At 45.3% G+C, this 19,177-nt stretch overlaps 1 protein-coding gene across 4 annotated transcripts in view; it reads right to left on the bottom strand.

Annotated features, from left to right (window-relative positions):
* Bub1b (BUB1 mitotic checkpoint serine/threonine kinase B) overlaps positions 1-5,807 on the bottom strand; it is a 51,244-nt gene extending 45,437 nt beyond the window's left edge. For 2 of the 4 annotated variants that reach the window (XM_042275946.2, XM_042275947.2), the window contains exons 1-2: positions 5,008-5,730; positions 3,704-3,850 (exon numbers count right to left, since the gene is read on the bottom strand). In XM_042275946.2, coding sequence (XP_042131880.1) covers positions 3,704-3,850; positions 5,008-5,180 — 320 coding nt within the window. In that variant the 5' untranslated portion in view covers positions 5,181-5,730. Of the gene's footprint in view, positions 1-3,703; positions 3,851-5,007 lie in introns of all 4 variants that reach the window. The other 2 variants (XM_015997903.3, XM_076570343.1) reach the window with 2 other exon arrangements.
* Positions 5,808-19,177: the final 13,370 nt, after the last annotated feature.

The raw sequence follows: 19,177 nt of genomic DNA, 5'->3' as shown, positions 1-19,177 counted from the left end.
GACCAGAATAAACCAGAGTTTTCAGTGGACTCAGATGGGGAGAGAGAGACACAGGGAGGAAGGAGGTGGGGCTTAGGAATTTCATGGGCTTTTTTGGATCTTGGAAAGCAGAGAGAAGGGTCAGCTGGGCTACTCCTGATTTTTATTAATATTAGAATAATTTGGATAATTGTTAGATTTTGTTGTTTCAAGACGACCAGGCTGGGCTCCAGTATAGGTTTTAAAAAGTGAAAATAGGGTTGGGAACTAGAAAGCAACCATAATATATCAAAGAACAGAGGAGTTTTTCCAGGAGGTCACCTGCCTTTAGGGTCCTGAGTTTAAAATACTCTGTGATCCAACAATCCCATCCCAAGGGGTTGGGGTGAAGATTAGGGCCACAAAATATCAAATATCCACACTCGCTTGATTTACAAAGCACAAAAGAATGAAATGTAATGTCCAACAACTGATGAATATTAATCAGAATACTGACTCAGCTGTCAAAAGGGACAGTCTATTGATATATGCAACAAGAAAAGTACTCAAATTACACTAAATTAAAGATCTATATGAGTCTATGGTTTGGAATACTAGTTGAAGACATGTTACATGTGTTTATGCTGTGGAACATTTGTTTAATGATGCAAAGACATGTTGCATTCTTTTATGTTGCATTTGCTTAACTCTGTGAAGCTGTGTTACACTGCCTGTCTAAAACACCTAATGGTCTAATAAAGAGCTGAACGGCCAATAGTGAGGCAGGAGAAAGGATAGGTGGGGCTGGCAGGCAGAGAGAATATATAGGAGGAGAAATCTGGGACGAGAAGATAAAGGAATAGAGAAAATAAAGAGAGGGCATCAGGGGCCAGCCACCTAGCTACCCAGCAAGTCATGGAGTAAGAAGTAAAGAAAGGTATATAGAATAGAGAAAGATAAAAGGCCAGAGGCAAGAGATAGACGGGATAATTTAAAGACGGGATAATTTTGGCCCAATGAGCAAAGAGCCAAAAGAGTGGCGGAAAACAAAAACAAAACAAAAACAAAACAAACAAAAAACTACCACTCTTTTTACATAAGATTCTACAATGAGCTGGGCAGGCTGACACACACCTGCAAGTCCATCACCAGGGAGACCGCAGGAGGTGACCACAAGTTAAAGCCAGCCTGGACTACAGAGCAAGGCCCTACCACAAACAAACAACAAAACTCCAGAACAGGCAAAGTGGCTTATTTCGATAGAAATCAAATCAGCAGGTGCTTCACGGAGAGGAGAGAAAGAGAGAGAGAGGAGGAGAAAGAGAGAACTCCCCAAAGTCGGGTGCTATGATGAACCGCACTGCTTTACGAGCACATTAAAAATCTGAGCATTCACTCTTTCTAAATTGTACTCAAAAGGGATTTCCAGTGCGGTGGGAATGGCTCAGTGGTAAAATATATGCCTGGTACTCAGGAGGCCCTGGAGCCAATCCCAGAAAGGAGAAGAGGGCTGAAGAGATGGCTCAGGGGTTAAGAGAACACACTGTTCTTGCAGAGTGCACCCATGCTGGGCAGGTCAAATCAGCCCACAACTCCAGCTCCCAGGGATCAAAGCCCTTTCTGACCTCCTTGGGAACTTGTACATGAACATGCACGCACGCACGCACGCACGCACATACGTACGCATGCACACACGCACACTCATACTCACACAAATACACATAATTGAAATTTTTTTTTTTTTTACAAAATGGGAATCAGAAAGCAATGAATAAGAGTCCTTCAGAAGAGTTTCTGTAGCATTAACCAAAATGGGGAAGTAGAAAAAGGAGAGTCATTTGGGACGAAGATTTGTTATCCAGACAAAAGAATTACATCCAGATAAACCTGTCATAGTTGAAAATACCTAGGTAGTCTGGTAGTGGTGGCGCATGCCTTTAATCCCAGAACTCAGGAGGCAGAGCCAGGTGGATCTCTGTGAGTCTGAGGCCAGCCTGGTCTACAGAGTGAGTTCCCCGGACAGCCAGGGCTATACAAAGAAATCCTATTTCAAAATAAATAAACTAAATAGACAGGTAGGTAGGTAGGTAGACAGATAGACAGATAGATAGAAAGAAAGATAGATAGATGTAGAATAATCTTTTTGTACACTATGAAGATGTGTCTTTGCCAAGGTGCCTTCTTATTGGTTTAATAAAAAATTGATTTAACAGTCATTAGCTAGGCAGGAAGTATAGGCAAGAGAGCCAGACAGGACACTGGGAAGAAGAAAGGCGGAGTCACCAGGAGATGCAGAGGGAACAAGACATGCTAGAGGACAGACAACGGCCACAAGCCATGTGGCAATACGTAGATTAATAGAAATGGATTAAAGTTGTAAGACCTGGTTAGTAACAAGCCTAAGCTATGGCTGAGCTTTTATAATTAATAATAAGTCTTGGTATCATTATTGAGGAGCCGGCAGTCCCTGACATAAATAAAACCCAAAAGGAAAAGAAAAAGAAAATACCACAGGTAAAAATGTATTAAATACACCTATCCTGCCAGACACCACAGCTTCGAAACACAGCATACTCATGGCTCAACCTCTCAGAGATGCAGGATCACTGGGTACTACCCTTCTCTACAACTGCCAGGCATCTCAAAGCAGTCCTACTATGCATCCCTCTTCCTTGAAAAGATCAAAATTCAAAGTATGGTTTCTACCAAGTTGTGTATCATTTCCACATCCACCTAAAATCATAAACTGAATCTTCTCAAGCTGTACACAGGTAACAGACACCGAGGAAGCAAGAGTTGCCAATGGTAGCTGTAAAAGCACAGCTGAGGGCAGAGCCTGGGGCGAAGCACATCAGGGAGCCAACGCAACTCAGACAAGGAGAGAAATACGTACAGGCCCAAGATGCAGGTTCCAGGAATAAGCATTAGGGATAAAATACCATCCGGGCGGTGGTGGCGCACGCCTTTTTTTATCCCAGCACTCGGGAGACAGAGCCAGGAGGATCTCTGTGAGTTCAAGTCCAGCCTGGTCTCCAAAGCGAGTTCTAGGAAAGGCGCAAAGCTACACAGAGAAACCCTGTCTCAAAAAAAAAAAAAAGAATAAAATACCATCTGGGCAGTGGTGGTGCACGCCTTTAATCCCAGCACTTGGGAGGCAGAGGCAGGCGGATTTCCGTGAGTTTGAGGCCAGCCTGGTCTACAGAGTGAGCTCCAGGACAGCCAAGGCTACACAGAGAAACCTTGTCTCCAAAAATTAAAAAAGAGAGAGAGAGAATAAAATATCACCGGGCACATGCTCTAATCCCAGCACTTGTGAGGCAAAAGCAGACAGATCTCTGTGAGTTCAAAGCCAGCCTGGAACTACATAGTGAGTTCTAGGCCAGCTACAGTATAACCAAACCAAGGCCAGCTACAGTGTAACCAAAAACAAAAAAAACCTCACAAGAACAAAATACTATTAAAAATTAAAAAGCTTGCAATTGCCAGTGGTGATGGCACACGCCTTTAATCCCAGTACTTGGGAGGCGGAGGCAGAGGCAGGCATCTCTGTGAGTTCAAGGCCAGCCGGGCCTACAGAGCGAGTTCCAAGACAGCCAGGGCTTGAAAACCTAAATAAATCTTTAAAAAAAAAAAAAAAAAAAAAAGGCTTGCAATCAGCATTCCTTAGGGCCTTCTGCTGCTTCACACCCACGCTCCCTGCCGCAGCTGGGGCCAACAAGCTGGATCAAACTGCTCTAGTACTTACCGCTTCTGTTGCTGAAGGGTAGTGTTGCAGGCTGATTCCTGCTGTGCCAGAGCTCCCTGGAGCGTGGACATGATCCGGCCATGCCGTAAGGGTTGCACGTTCTCTTTACTCAGCTCCCACTCATCTCCCTCCAGGGACATGGCTTCACTGTGAACAAGGAACAGAGGTGACTCTGACACAACTGTGTCACCGTCTTGGACAGGTGAGCTTTTGCGACCTCCGGGCGGGATACAGAGAGTTGGGACCCTGGGAGCATTATTACTCTCTTAAGCCTCTGAGCCCTACCGCTTGGTTTCCAAGTTTATGCCAACAGAAGAGAACCTGGCAAGGGTGTTGTTGGCAATATTTATTATACAAACAAAGTTAAAGCCAGGAAAAGTAATTTTTAAAAGCATCATCAATTTAGCAAAGTAGATTTTTTTTTTTAAGATAGCAGTTTTATATCTAACATGGGACATGGAACAATCTGGTTTAATTCAAAATTAGTTTTAATCAGACTAATATGCCATTTTTCATTTCAATTCCAAACAGACATAAGTCGGGCAGTGGTGGTCACGTCCTTAATCCCAGCACTTGGGAGGCAGAGGCAGGCAAATCTCTGTGAGTTGACGTCAGAATTTAAGCTTTACAAGGGTTGGAATTTTGTGTCTTTTATGGTCCACCTTCAGTGTTCATGTGGTGGTCAATAAATTCTGTCGCATGAATGGAAGCTTATGACATGGCAATGACCCAGCTATCATGGATTCCGTAATTCAAATGCATATTAAATTCTAACCTAGAAAAAGTGTTCTGTATTTTTATATATGAGGAAAAGCAGCAAATGTTCTGCTTTTTAGATTCCCTAGGCTACTGGCACAATGAAACACCTATTAGTTGAAAGCAGTTACTTTACAAATAACTTGAATTCTTCCAGAACTCCATAACGCAGCATTAGTATCTGCATGACCCCCATGTAAGGCATGTTCAAAGTAAAAAAAAAAAAAAAAAGAAGGAAGGAAGGAAGGAAGGAAGGAAGGAAGGAAGGAAGGAAGGAAGGAAGGAAGGAAGGAAGGAAGGAAGGAAGGAAGGAAGGAAGGAAGGAAGGAAGGAAGGAAGGAAAGAAAGAAAAAGAAAAACAGGCTGAAGTGAGTTGCAGGCTCAGATCTCAAGGCAAATTCCAAGCTGTCCCAGTTTAGCCCCGCGGCTGGATGCAGGGCTCCATGCCAGCAGGAAGGGGGCTCGGGAGAGCTTGCTCTTTCCCGACCTCGACGATGCTCCCCTCGCCCACCGAGCACCCAGCTGCAGCAGCTTGGCCCCGGCCTCACCTCGCTGCAAGCCCTTCCTTCCTCGCCGCCGCCATCCCGCATTCCCGATTCTTGCTCTCGCCCGTCCGCAGACCTTTCTCCTCCGGGTGCCGACTGTCCGAGCTTCCTTCCTCAACCTGCAGCTGGCCCTGGAGTTGCGGAGACCGTCTCCCCGTGCTCCTAGACAAAAGCATGCACCCAACGCCTTCCTAAAGCAGCCGCCTCACGTCCCATCACGCCAAGGCCGCCAAGTTTCAAATTTAACGGTCCCTCGCCGCAGACGTAGCCACGCCCCCGCCCCTCTCTCCCAAAGCATTCTGGGGATTGTAGTTTATCCCGGGTTTAAGCCTGCGCTGCGCTGTGCATAATGGGAGTTGTAGTTCCGGGGTTGAGGTACTGGAACCAATGGCTTTCCAGGCGCAGCAGCTGGTTCAGACACCAAGAATTCCCTGCGGGTTCGCTCTGAGTTTCCGTTTTAAGGCAAGTATTCGAATCCAGCGAGGGACACCTTAAGAACAAGGGTTTCTTTGATGTTTTGAGTGTTATGACTTGTCTTCGAGTACATGTGCCTGGCCTGGCTCTTTTAGGTTGCTCAGACCAAGTAATTATTGCTGTCTGCCCTGAGGCTGTTTCCTGTCGAACTCTTGGCTTTTAAAAAGTTAGATTCTAGCTGTCATTTTTTCTGTTCCACCAGTACGGGGTTAGCCCCGCACTTCCTGTCCCGGAGCAAGCCCTTTCACCTCTAGATCTTCTCAGCTTCGACCACTTCCTTTAAACCATCTTGGAAGTGTACCATTTGTTCCTTCATAGCCAGATGTCCTGTAAACTACGATGTAACAATGCAACAAGGCTAAGTCCCTTGCTTGTTTCCCTGGGGCTAAAGGTCGGGCGCGGTGGGACAAGCCTGTATCTCAGCTACTCAGGAGACTGTTCAAGACCGTTCAAAGAAGACCTTATTTCAAAATAAAAACTTGGGGGTTTTTGTTCCTTTGTTTTTAAGGAGGGTGAGAGAGAGTAGCTCAGTGGAGAGCACTTGTCTTGTATCAAGGCCCTGAGGTACCAGGACCACACACACAGAGAGAAGAAAAGAGGGAGAGAGAATGAAGATGGGAGTAAGAATTACTTGGAACATGAAGTCTGGTTAGGCGGGGCTATAGCTGGATAGGACCCGTGGTGGTTTGGATGAGAACGCTCCCCATAGGCTCATATGTTTTTTGTTTTTTTGTGCCCATGCTGCCTGTTCATACAGAATCTCTCCATCCCCCATCTTTTTTTTTTTTTTTTTTTTTTTTGGTTTTTCGAGACAGGGTTTCTCTGTGCAGTTTTGCGCCATTCCTGGAACTTGCTCTGTAAACCAAGCTGGCCTCAAACTCACAGAGATCCTCCTGGCTCTGCCTCCCGAGTGCTGGGACTAAAGGCGTGTGCCACCACCACCCAGTGGCTCATATGTTTGAACACTGGCCCCCAATTACTGGAACCGTTTGGGAAGGGTTAGGAGGTGTGACCCTGTGGGAGGAGGTATGTCACTTGGGGTTTGGGCTTTGAGGTTTGAAAAGCCCATACCATTGTACACATTTTTAGTGGAAAGAGGCCAGGACAAAGGCTCAGCTGGAGAGTCTCAGTGTTCCGAGCAATGGTTGGGACAGAGAAGATGAGGTCAGTGGATTAGACAGAGTTTTGCTATCTAAGAACCTTGGGGGGACAAACAAACAAGCGATGTGAGTGCATTGGTACCCAGCGAGCAGCAGATAAATCAGGGGCTCACAGGAGCATAGAGGAGCTTCCAACGAGGCTCTGGAGTAGAAAGGAAAGCTGAGGGAATTTCTCTGCAGAAGCCAGTGAACCTGAAGGGGAAGGATGAGTTGGTACAGCCGGCTGATCAGAACAAACCAAGTTCTGTAGCAACTGAAGTGCGTCCGTGGTGGATTCCCGCCTCCTCTCCTAGTCGCCGCTGTCCAGGTGGTTTCCCACTCGGGTCTCACCTTTTGGACCTTCATGCTGCCTCATCAAAATGTGCCTGACTTTTGTTCCATTTTCTTACCTAAACATCATCTATAAAGCAGGAGGTAAATGGTGATGTGATGCGCCTGATAGTTAGTGAGGTGCCCCCCCACACACACCCCCAGACAGGGTTTTTCTGTGTAGTTTTGGTGCCTGTCCTGGATCTCGCTCACTAGACCAGGCTGGCCTCGAACTCACACCACTGCCGCCCAGGCGATAGTGTTTTAAGATACTAATAAATGTTATAGGGAACTGGAGATTCGGTATCCGGTTGTTTCTGAGATACTGGGTCATGTGAACTGCACTCTTGAGGCCTTGATCCATCAAATTGCACCAGGAATCTCTAAGGTGTTGGATTCCTGTTGCTCCTGAACCGAACACCACAACTCCACAGCATGAAACGACACAGACTTGTCTTCCATCTGATGGATGAGAGGTTCTCGGGGTTGACAGCCACATTCGAAGTTGTCTTGTTTTCTGGAGTTGCTGTGGGAGAATGTGCTTCTTCTGTGCCAGTTTTCTAGAAGCTTCCCTGGCATCCCTTTTTCCATCCTCAAAGCCAGGGACGTAGCCTCTCCTTGGCCAGGTTTCATCATTATATGCCTTTTTCTGATCATAGTCAAGGAAGTCTCTGTTTTCAAAGGCTCCTGACTAGATGGGGTTCACCTAGACAATTCAGGAGATCCTTTGCATCTCCCGATCCTGAGCCATCAGCACATCTGACAGGTCCCTTTGGCAATAGAAGGTGACATTGTCACAGGAACCATTTTGAAGGGCCATTATGCTACCTACCTTGGGTTGAAAAAATACATTGTATCTCTAAAATTATTTAATCATAAACTTTTCCATGCTCTTCTTTCAGGACCAATTTGGGAATATGTTACTTAATATACTGCCCTCTTTAGGGCTTTTTATATTTGAACAGGGAGGTTTTGTTGTTATTTTGGTTTTTTGTTTGTTTGTTTTGAGACAGGGTTTCTCTGTGTAGCCTTGGCTGTCCTAGAACTTGCTCTATAGACCAGGCTGCCTCTAATTCACAGAGATCTGCCTGCCTCAGCCTCCTGAGTGTTGGGCTTAAAGGTGTACACCACCACCACCTGGCTAACAGTTTTGAGAGAAGAAAATTTATAAAGGAATACATTTCACTGATGGGGCCATGCATAATGGTGTTTGCCTTTAGTTCTGGCATCTGGAGAGCAGAGGAAGGTAGAGTTTGTGAGTTTGAGACCAGCCTGGTCAACACAGAGAGTTCAAAGCTGCATAGTGAAACCCTGTCTCAAATAAATAAATTTTAACTGGTGGGTTTCAGGCAGAATGGCAACTTTTAGCAGTCTGGGACTGTTCTAGCAAGCTCCTCCATTTCTTTCCTTTACTCTCATCAAAGTCCTACCTTCCTGCATGAGGGGCTCCTAGATGAACATAGTGGTTATATATGGTCTCTTGTGCAGTGTGGTGAGGTGTTCTTGACTGTGCAGTGGCAGATTGCCCCAGTTTTGCCTGGCCTTTGTGGGTTGTATCAAATCCAGCTTTGGCATGGCACATAGTCCAAAGATGGGTGTTCTGGAATAGTGTAAGATGTGTTACATTTGTTTATGCTGTGGAACATTTGTTTAATGATGCAAAGATGTGTTGCATTCTTTTATATTGCGTTTGTTTAGCTCTGTGAAACTGTGTTATTGTGCCTGTCTAAAAGAACACCTGATTAGTCTAATAAAGAGCTGAACAGCCAACAGTGAGGCAGAGAAAGGATGGGTGGGGCTGGGAGGCGGAGAGGATAAATAGGAGAAAAAGGAGGATCAAGGAGGAAGGAACAAGAAAAGGAAGAGAGGAGGACACTAGGGGTCAGCTACCCAGCCCCACAGCCAGACACAGAATAAAAAGAAATAGAGAAAGGTAAAAGGCCGGAGGCAAAAGATGGGATAATTTAAGGTAAGAAAAGCTGGCTAGAAATAAGCTAAGCTAAGACTGGGCAATCATGAGAAAGAATAAGCCTCAATGTATGATTTATTTGGGAGCTGGGTGGTGGGCCCCCCCAAAAAATCAAAAGATTAAAAAAAACAACAACAACAACTACATTTTGGCATACGAATGTAAGGCTCAAATTACCATAAGGCCTGAGAAAGCTTGAAAAGGGGGGGAAAAAAAGAGGATACAGCTCTTTAAGAGTTTCTGCCTGCCTGTGAGCCCTTGAGCAGCTAGTATGTTAAGTAGGAAGAAAAAAAAAAACTAAATAAAAATGCTGGCCACAGTGCAGGCATCAGCATTCTAGAGCTCTAGGAAGGTTGAAATCACCTACCTCCTATTGGGTCATGAGCTTTAGGCTTGGCTTTCAGGACCTGAGAAGTGGGTGGAGCCACCCGAGAGCCCCATGGAGAATTCAGGTGTAGCTTAGCACTTTACAGTTTGCCCACATGGTCAAAAAAACTAAAGATATGCAATAAAAGAGTTCCAGATGGAAAAAACGCTAAACAGGTTCCAGTGTATTTTACAATGTGTGTAGGCTTAAGAAAGAAAAGAAAATGGGTATAGACAGTCACAGAAAGAAATAGTTTTTTTTTTTTATATAAAGTCTTTAAAGAGACAGTAAAAGTATTGTAAAAGAAAAAAAAAGCCATGTAAAAATGGGAGATACACAGGGAGTCTGGGTCCTGTATCGTATTATATTAATTTTGAATTTTTTGATGGTTGATGGGCAAGAGACAGCTGCTGGGAGACATTGAATTATGAGCAGGACTGCAAAATTGAACCAACCTAGATACTTTAGGACTACCTTAACTTTAAAATGTAAGTCAAAAAGTGCTTTGGGGAAGAGGTTTTGCTTTTGTTTCCACAGAAAACAAGAAGTTGTGTATTCGTTTCAAGTTAATATGGATCAGGTTTGATCAAGGAAGACCTCCTGAATCTTGACAGGTGATATAAATCAACAAAGGTTACTGCTGGTCTTCCCAGGACTTGGCCATTATCTCAGATTTCCTCAGGGACCCCTAAAAATGTCTTCACCCACAGACAACAGGAAGAAGTCTAGAGAAAATGACACCCACATTCCCAAGAGTTGGGGGGTGTGGATGGTCTTTGGTTATTTGGTGGGTTATGAATGTTTGTTATCATTTAGGAGAATATAGTATATTGATACAAATTTAAAGTTATTTTTGTTACATTGCATATATGTTTCTACTCTTGTTTAAGGTATTGTTCCTATGCAGTTCATTTAAAAATATAAGGTGAAGTTCTAGTTTTTGAAAGCTATTATTATAAACTGTTTAGGATAATCAAGAAACCTAGGTTAGTAGTTAGTCATATATGACCATCAAATTTATAGATAAATATGTTAGGCATGTTTTTAAGATCATACAGAGATATATTTTAGATAGATAAATGGTTTTCAAACACTTCAAACACTATAGAGTATGGCATTTAAAATGTTTTGTTAACTTAGGGCTTTTTATGAAAATGAGACACATCTGTTCCCAGCTGCACCAATTTAGTTCAGCTGATAGGCCTCAAAGAAACACCTTATGGTGTTTGCTTTCATTGTGGCAAGTTTAGCCACTGGGCAAAGAAACTGCTTTTGCCTTGACTGCTTGACAGTGTGCTGTATACATGGATATGCAGGACCCACAGGAAAGTGACTGCTGACCTTTGCCAAAACAAGGTGGGATGGTCCTTCAGTGTTTCTGCTTCACAGAAGAGTCTTCCAGATATTCTGCAGGACACAGAGGAAAGTGACTGACAAACTTTGCCAATACATGGCAGGGCAATTCTTCAAATTTCCTGCTTCACTGAAAAGTCTGCCAGATACTCTAGGCCTGTAGGCTGAAAATGGATGCCCCAATGCTGCAAAGGAACTTTGAGTGACTGTCCAGGCAGCCAAATGTCTCCATTGTTAGGTAATATTATATCCTTCTAGGGTCTTGGATGGAGCTAAGACTAGATAGTTAGAGTTAGTTTTTCTTAATTATGAAAGAAAGTAAATTAGATGTAAACTTTGGACTCACTAAGATAAGATAGATAATGTAGTATTTTCTCTGAATTTGCTAAATGCAAGTGGACTGAATATTGTAAATTAATTAATTTTTACTTTATAACTTTTTGTTGTATATAGTTTTACTATGTTAAAGTTAAAACCTTTCATTTTTATTTGGACAAAAAGGAGGAAATATTGTGGAAGGTTATAAAATGTGTTACATTTGTTTATGCTGTAGAATATTTGTTTAATGATGCAAAGATGTGTTGTATTCTTTTTTTTTTTTTTTTTTTTTTTTTTTTTTTTTTTTTGGTTTTTCGAGACAGATTTCTCTGTGTAGCTTTACGTCTTTCCTGGAACTTGCTTTGGAGACCAGGCTGGCCTCGAACTCACAGAGATCCGCCTGCCTCTGCCTCCCGAGTGCTGAGATTAAAGGCGTGTGCCACCACTGCCCGGCCTGTGTTGCATTCTTTTATGTTGTATTTATTTAACTCTGTGAAGCTGTGTTACTTTGCCTGTCTAAAACACCTGATTGGTCTAATAAAGAGCTGAATGTCCAATAGCTGGGCAGAGAAAGGATAAGCAGGGCTGGCAGGCAGAGAGAATAAATAGGAGAAAAAAGAGGAGATGAGGACACTAGGGGTCAGCCACATAGCCAGACACAGAATAAGAAGAAAAGATATACAGAAATAGAGAAAGGTAAAAGCCCAGAGGCAAAAGATAGATGGGATAATTTAAGAAAAGCTGTCTAGAAACAAGCCAAGCTAAGGCCCAGCATTCATAAGAAAGAATAAGCCTCCATGTGTGATTTATTTGGGAATTGAGTGGCGAGCCCCCCACAAAAGCAAAACAGTAAAATAAATAAATAAATATAGATAAATAAATAAACAAGTGCAGATGGGAATCTTGGGGTCTTCAGGGTACCCCTGGATTGACTTGTTTATTGTGCAATTGCAAGAGGAGAGTCTCTCTGGGGGTAGGCGTAAAGTCAAGGGGAACAGAATTAAGAGTAAAGAGAAAGTGTTCAAGATCAGAGAATACTAAATCTGGGAAAGCACTATCACTCTGAGGTCTTTACCCAGGCAACAGATCAGCCAGTCAGAGCAGCAGGAACTTGTTGAATTTAGGTGTCTTGAAGTGGGAGAACCAATGAGACACAGGTATAATGAGCCAAACAACGTGTTGCCAAGAAGAAGGGAGGTGGAGAGTGGAAAGGCACATTGGCCCCGGACTGAGGACTGCTGGCTGCTGCCCGGTTGCGTCTCCATAGTAGCTGTTGCTGACAGGGTACTAGGGAACTCTCCAAAAAAGCTGGGGTTTTCTCTTCAGTTAGTGGAAACTCCTCTCTGGGCTATACTTCTGCTTTTCTGCAGAAGTACCCTACTTTCACCATCATCTCAAAAACATTGGAAATCGCTTGACCCCAAGTTTCCACTGATACATGCAATAAATATCTGTGCAGAACGGGGAGGGGCCAGTTTTCAACTCTCAGACATCTGGCAGAAAAGGATCAAAAGGTCAGTACAGACCGCAGGCTGAGAACATATGAAGCCAGAGGGCAGGGCTGTAAAGAGACAGCAGCCTGTAATCTGAGCACCTGGGGAGTGGAGGCAGGAGGACCAGATGTCCAAGGTCATCCTCAGATACAGTGAGTTCCAGGCTAGCTGGGCAACAAATGACCCTTCATGGAACAAACAAAGCAGCCCCTCCCCACTCCCATAACTGAAAAAGAAGCAAGACAAGATGCCGGGTTAAGTAAGCTAGGGGACTGGCAGGGAATACAGAATCCAGGTTGATTCACCGTCACATCCCAGCCACTTCTGTGCTCTTGGCTGATCTTGGAGAATCTCAGCAGTCTGCCAGGACCCCCCCCCCCAACTCTTCTGTACGTGCCTGTCATGTCTTTAGGGTCTGTTCTTTCCCTCATTCCCTCAACACCCCGAGTCAGGGTTCCAGGAGCAAGGCAAGAGGGATGCATCTGTAAGCTTCAGGCCAACCTGGGGTACATAATGAGATCATGTCTCAAAATACCAGCGGCTGTGGAGGTATCTTAGGGGTAGAATGCTTGCCCAGTGTAGGAAAGGTCCTGGGTTCCACCCCCAACACTGCAAATCCATCAACAGAAAGAAGCCTTGTTTCCCTAATTTACCTGAAGCACTGTGTGTCAGACCTGGTTCTGGACCCAGAGGTCCCACGGATGAGCCAATGGAGCAGTGTGCCTGTGACTCCATACCTGAGGACTCCTACCATATTGCTCAGTCTGTATTCTGAGAGCTGATAATGGGAAACTGCCTGGCCTGGATGGTTCCTGGAAGAGTGGACAAAAGTGGGGGGCTGACAGGATGGAGGAGTACCTAGCAGAATGAGTCTGTCCAAGCTCTCTGCTTTTCTGCTAGGCAGGCTCCCTTGGTTCAGCTCTCTCAGACGATGCCTCCTGAAGCAGCTTGGTGCACACTGTACAAAGCTTACTTCTGACATTCTGAGGGGCCATGGGGGATGCATTCCTGACAATCTGGACTCCTCATTGCTTTTCTAGGGGAGAGGTCAGAGGTCCCATACCCTTATAACCTATAACAACATAGGCTGAATGTAGAAGTTAAACTGATTCAGAGGGTTGAGGAGATAAACTAATTTGACTCTTATTCCAAAGGTGCCCTGTCTGTTTCTCTCTCTCTCTCTCTCTCCCCCCACACACACCTTTGATTGTAGGAATTGTCCAACACTGAACTTTTATTGAAATAACCCAGAGAGACTGAGGCCCGTTGGAGACGCTGAACCAAGAGCACTTGAGGGGGCCGTTCAGGAGTTCCCTGACCCACTGTGCCTCTGATCCTCCACAGATGATGACCTGGTCTCCAGAGCCAGTGCAGAACCACAGCAGTTTCCCTGCCCCATGGGGTCTTTGGGATACATTGCTTCTGGATCATTTCATTGCCTTCCGTCCAGCACATTCTCCAAGCCAAAGCAGGGAGAAAATAATCCAGAGGCAGGTGCATTACGAAACTGTTTTCCCCTAACAGCTAAAGACACAGGGAGGGACAAGCCCTCCCTGAACCAAGCTGGGCCTGTGTCTGGCTTTCTACCCAGGCTTTGCCTTTGACCTCTGTATCAGCTACTTTTCTGCAGCTATGATAAAACCCCATGACCACAGGCAATTTACAGAAGAAAGAGTTTATTTTGGCCTGTGGTTCCAGAGGGAGTAGAATAATGGTGGGGGTGGGTTGGCAGCAGTCAGCTAGAGCAGGACTTTGAGAGATCACATCTCCATCCACACACAGAAAGCAGAGGATAGGGAGAGGAAGAGAGAGGGAGATTGGGGGCGGCGGGGAGGAGCGGGAGAGGGACAGAGAGAAAACTAGAAGTGGAGTGAGGCTATAGACTCCTAAAGCCCGCCCCCCCAGTGCCACACTTCCTCCAGCAAGGCCCCACCTCTTAAAGGTTCCGTAACCTCCATAAACAGCACCGCCAACCAGGAACTAGTGTTCAGTGGGGGACTATGTGAGCTTATGGGGGACTTTCTCATTCAAACCACTACAATCCGAATCACTACAAATCGACAGAAAGGGGGCTTGTTTGCCTAATTGACTTGGAGTACTGTGTACCCACCTCCCCACCCACAGGAGGGAGTTATAGGCTGCAGTGGGCATTCGAAGAGAGAGGTGGGGATGTTTGGTAACTCTGGTCCATGTTTCCAGCTGGGCACTGTGCAATGTGTAGGCTGGCTTCTGCCAATGGTGAGATGTATGCTGGCAGCAGATCTCGTGCTGAACATAATTGCTTATGACTGCTAACATGAAGCAAACCTCTCTACGATGACCAGTCCATGGACTGTAGTTTCCTCCACAATCATAAACAAAGAAGCGGGCCAGATGACTCCTAGCTTTCCAGTGCTCTGGACTAGGGTGTTTCCCGACTGGAATGTATAAACCGCACAACGGGGCATGCCAGCTTTTGCTCTTCATCAAATGCTCAGCACCTGCCCTGAGGCAGGAGCTCAATAAACGTTGGTTAGCTGGCTAATGGACACAAACACAAGAAAACGGTTAGCATGTGGCCTTGTCGGATGATGAAAACTGCACTTGTTCACTCAACAAACACTTCTTGAATACTTTGTGTCTGCTGCTATGCTAGGCACTAGAGGCACAAATGTGAAGAAAGCGTGAGTCCTGTGGCCAAGAAAGACAACCTGGAAGATGCCTACAGTTAGGGGCACAGGGGAGGCTGCAGCTCTTCCGTTTGTGCCAGGAGACCCACAGGAAAGAGGCCACAGAGTGTGAGAACCTAAGAGGGGGATTGGCAAACAAAAAGATCCCGAAGGAGAGAGATGAGAACAGGCTGACCACCCGAGGACTCCGGCAGTCAGAATGGTAAGAGTCCCGGAGATAAGTTAGGTCCTGGCAGGAGCTACCCTGGTCCACAGCCTGGTAAACACAAGGTCAGAGGCCAAACCTAGTCTGGCAAGCCTGGTCCTTTTTTTTTTTAGGTTGGAGGGCAAACCCAGCCCCTTTGGCTCAGGTTTGGGGAAGAGGGTGTCTAGCAGCAGTCTGGGTACTTCCTCTGTGCTCTCAGGTGGCTCTCCTTTGGAGCCACAAAGTCCACCCACTGACTGATAATCCCCTAGTCCTGCCCTGGGACAGAAGCAGGCAGGGCACAGAATGGGCACTGCCCCCCGCCCCCGCCCCGGGATGTATTCCCTTCCTCACCCCAGACGTAACTCTCTGCTGTCAAGTTGTTCTCCTTTGTTTGCTTTACTGAGAGTACCAGGACCCAGGAGAACTGGCCCAGCTGGTCCGACTGGTTGGAGGGCTCTGGGTCTCTCTTGTCCCACTGCTTTGCTGCTCACAGCATGGGCACTAGCTGAGGAAGTCCAGGCTCATGCCTGCCATCTCACTGTATCTCCTGCCCCTACCAAGCAGAGAAGGAGAGGATGTGATCAAGAGCACCATGATGTTTTAACTACTGCATCCTTCCTCGCTCGCTGGGTCCATCTGTAGACAGGCGGCACTGGAGTCAGGCAAATTGCATGTACCCAAGGTCTTAGGAGGGGAAGGACTTGCCTGGTTGCAAAGAACACTAATCTCCAGTGTCATACTCCAAGGCACCCTAACCTCAGTATTTGTCCCTAAGAGAGTATTTGTTAAGGGATGTTTCTATTTGTTATGGGGCAAAAGAAGCTCACTGGGTTTTCGTAGGACGTCTTGCAAAGTGGGGGATAATTCCATACAATACTAGAGTATCCCACCCAACACGTCAGCATCTCCCTGCCACATTCACACACTAAGAAACACTACATGTGGGTCCACTTTTTCCAAGGAAGGCTAATTTGAATAAACACTACAGCTGGAGGGGCTGGAGAGATGGCTCAGAGGTTAAGAGCACTGGCTGCTCTTCCAGAGGTCCTGAGTTCAATTCCCAGGAACCACATGGTGGCTCACAACCATCTATAGTAGAAGCCAGTACCCTATTCTGGCATAAAGTTGTATATGCAGATAGAACACTTAAAAACAAAGAAAATAACACTGCAGCTGTGCTTCGCAAACCTTATTGCGGAGACAAATCATCTGGGGGTAGTTTTAAAGATCCAGATCAGGGTTCTGTAGGTCTGAGGTGTGGCGCTCCCAACAAGCTTTTGGTATCGTACAGGCTGTGAGTGCAGACCAGACTTTGCTGAGCAATGTTCTTTGGCACAAATATGCATGTATTTTCTTTCAGGGACATTTATATCTGGGAGACATTTTATCTGAAGAATTCATTGAGATTGGGGTACAACTGATGTCTAGCAATTAGAGACCAGAGACATTGATGAACAGGCCACCACTCACAATGTGGAGAGAGAAGGGGTTTGTGAGTCTGAGGTCATCGTGGGCTACATAGTCAGACCTCACCTCAAAATTAATTAATGTCTTAGTTACTGTTTTATTGTTGTGGAGAGGCACCATGACCAGGATAACTCTTATAAGAGAAAGCATTTAATTGAGGGCTTGCTTACAGTTTCAGAGGGTTAGTTCATGATCATCATGGCGGGAAGCAGGGCAGCAGGCTGGCAGACATGGGGCTGAGAGCTTACATCCTGATCTGCAGCCAGAAAACAGAGAGAGACACTGGGCCTGTCATGAACTTTTGAAACCTCAAGGCCCAACCCCAGTAATATACCTTCTCCAATAAGGCCACACCTTCTCATAAGGCCATATCTCCTAATCCTTCCCAGAGAGTTCCACTAAGTGGGGACCAAGAATTCAAACATATGAGACTATGGGAGCCATCCTTATTCAAACCACCACAGTTAATTAATAAAAGGAAATAAGACAATAAGACAACTCTTCTACCAGGACTCAGGAAAGAAAACCTCAAAGTATGATGCTTGACACATCGAGTGCTCTGAACGAAAGAAAATTGGAAAGGCCCAGGAAGGTCTTCCATTAAAGGTCTCACAAGCCTTTCCTTGTTTCTCCTCCTTCCAAGCACTTGTAGAGGTTTGGCTGTTTCCTGGTCTACTTAAAGCCCAGATATGCGAAAGGAACACAATTACCTGTGATCAGCTCCCCCAAATCTCATTAATCAAGGAGAGTAGACTCATTTTGCAGGAAGGGTTGTACCTAGACAGAGTTTGTCACAGCCTTTGTTCTTCAGTCCCACTCAGTTCCCAATGGCTTCATTTACAACCCACCATCTGTTAGCGGTACAGTACACTCCGTGCCAAACTGCCGCCATCTTCTTTAGTTCAGCTGGGTTTATTGACTACTGATTTTCCTTCATGGAAGGAGGGGTGGAGAGAGCAGTGAGACCCTCACCCAAGTATCTAGCCTTTCCTCCCAACCAGCTTTATACTGCTGAGGTTGGGAAACCCCAGGGGAGATGGAAATTTTAAATAATGTAAAATATGTTGGAGAGCCATCTTATTTCACCACAAGGTGGGAACTCACACCATGATTTAAACATGTGTCATTGTCTAAGGCTTGGTGTATTAGTTAGGGATTCTATTGCTGTGAGGAAACACCATGACCATGGCAACTCTTACAAAGGAAAAACATTTAATTGGGGTGGCTTACATTTTCAGCAGTTTACTCCATTATCATCATGGCGTGACATGGTGGCATGTGGGCAGACATGGTGCTGAAGAAGTGCCTGAATGTACTACAGAAGAGCTGTTGATCAGCATGCAACAGGAAGTAGTCTGAGACACTGGGTGGTACTTGAGCATATATGAGACCTCAAAGCCCACCTCCACAGTGACACACTTCCTCAAACAAGGCCATAACTTACTCCAGGAAAGCCACACCTCCTAATAGTGTCACTATTGTTGGGGGCAATTTTCTTTCAAACCATCATATTCCACTCCCTGGCCTCCAAAGACTTGTAGTCATATCACAATACAATAATGCATTCAGTCCAACTTCAAAAGCCCTCATCATCTGTAACAGTCTCAAACTTATTTCAAAGTCCAAAGTCTCTTCTGGGATGCATGGCAATCTCATAACTGTTTTCCCTTGTAAAGTCAAAATCAAAAAGCAGATCACATACTTCCAACAAATAATGGCACAGGATATACATTACCATTCCAAAATGTAGGGAAAGGAGCACAGTGAGGAAATACTGGATCACAGCAAGACTGAAAACCAGCTGGGCAAACTCCAAACTCTGCATCTCCATGTCTGATGTCAAAATGCTCTTCAGATCTCCAACTCCTTTCAGCTTTGTTGACTGTAACACACTTCTTTCTCATGGGCTTGTTACACTCCCTGTTAGCAGCTTTCCTTGGCAGGTATCCAATGACTCTGGCATCTCTAATCTTGTGATCGACAAGGCAATCCAGGCTTTTTCTTTATAGCTTCACACAATGGCCTTTCTGGGGCACCCTTGACACATGCTGGCCTCAGCAGTTTTCCTTAGGCATGGAGGCAAATTCCATAAATCTTTTCTTTTATCCTTAACTCTAAAGACAAAACCATGTGGCCAAAGCTGCTAAGTTTTGTCACTTGCTGGGGCTGGAACATGGCCCCCTTGCTCAGTTACATCTTTACTAGTTTTCTATTTTTGATGGTAACCTTCACTACCTAAGCTAGGCTTTCCTTGAAGTTGCTCTGTAGACCAGGCTGTCCTCAAACCCAGAAATCTGCCAACCTCTGCCTTCCAAATGCTGGGATTAAAGGTGTGCACACCACACCCAGCTCTGAGCTTTTCTTTCATTCCTTTACACAAATTGGAAGCTTAGCTGAGTGGGTCTTA

Source organism: Peromyscus maniculatus, chromosome 4 (genome assembly GCF_049852395.1).
Source record: "Peromyscus maniculatus bairdii isolate BWxNUB_F1_BW_parent chromosome 4, HU_Pman_BW_mat_3.1, whole genome shotgun sequence".
In the NCBI taxonomy this organism is placed as follows: domain Eukaryota; kingdom Metazoa; phylum Chordata; class Mammalia; order Rodentia; family Cricetidae; genus Peromyscus; species Peromyscus maniculatus.
The sequence above is the reverse complement of the archived record's forward strand: the minus strand, read 5'-3'. Positions and strand labels throughout refer to the sequence as shown.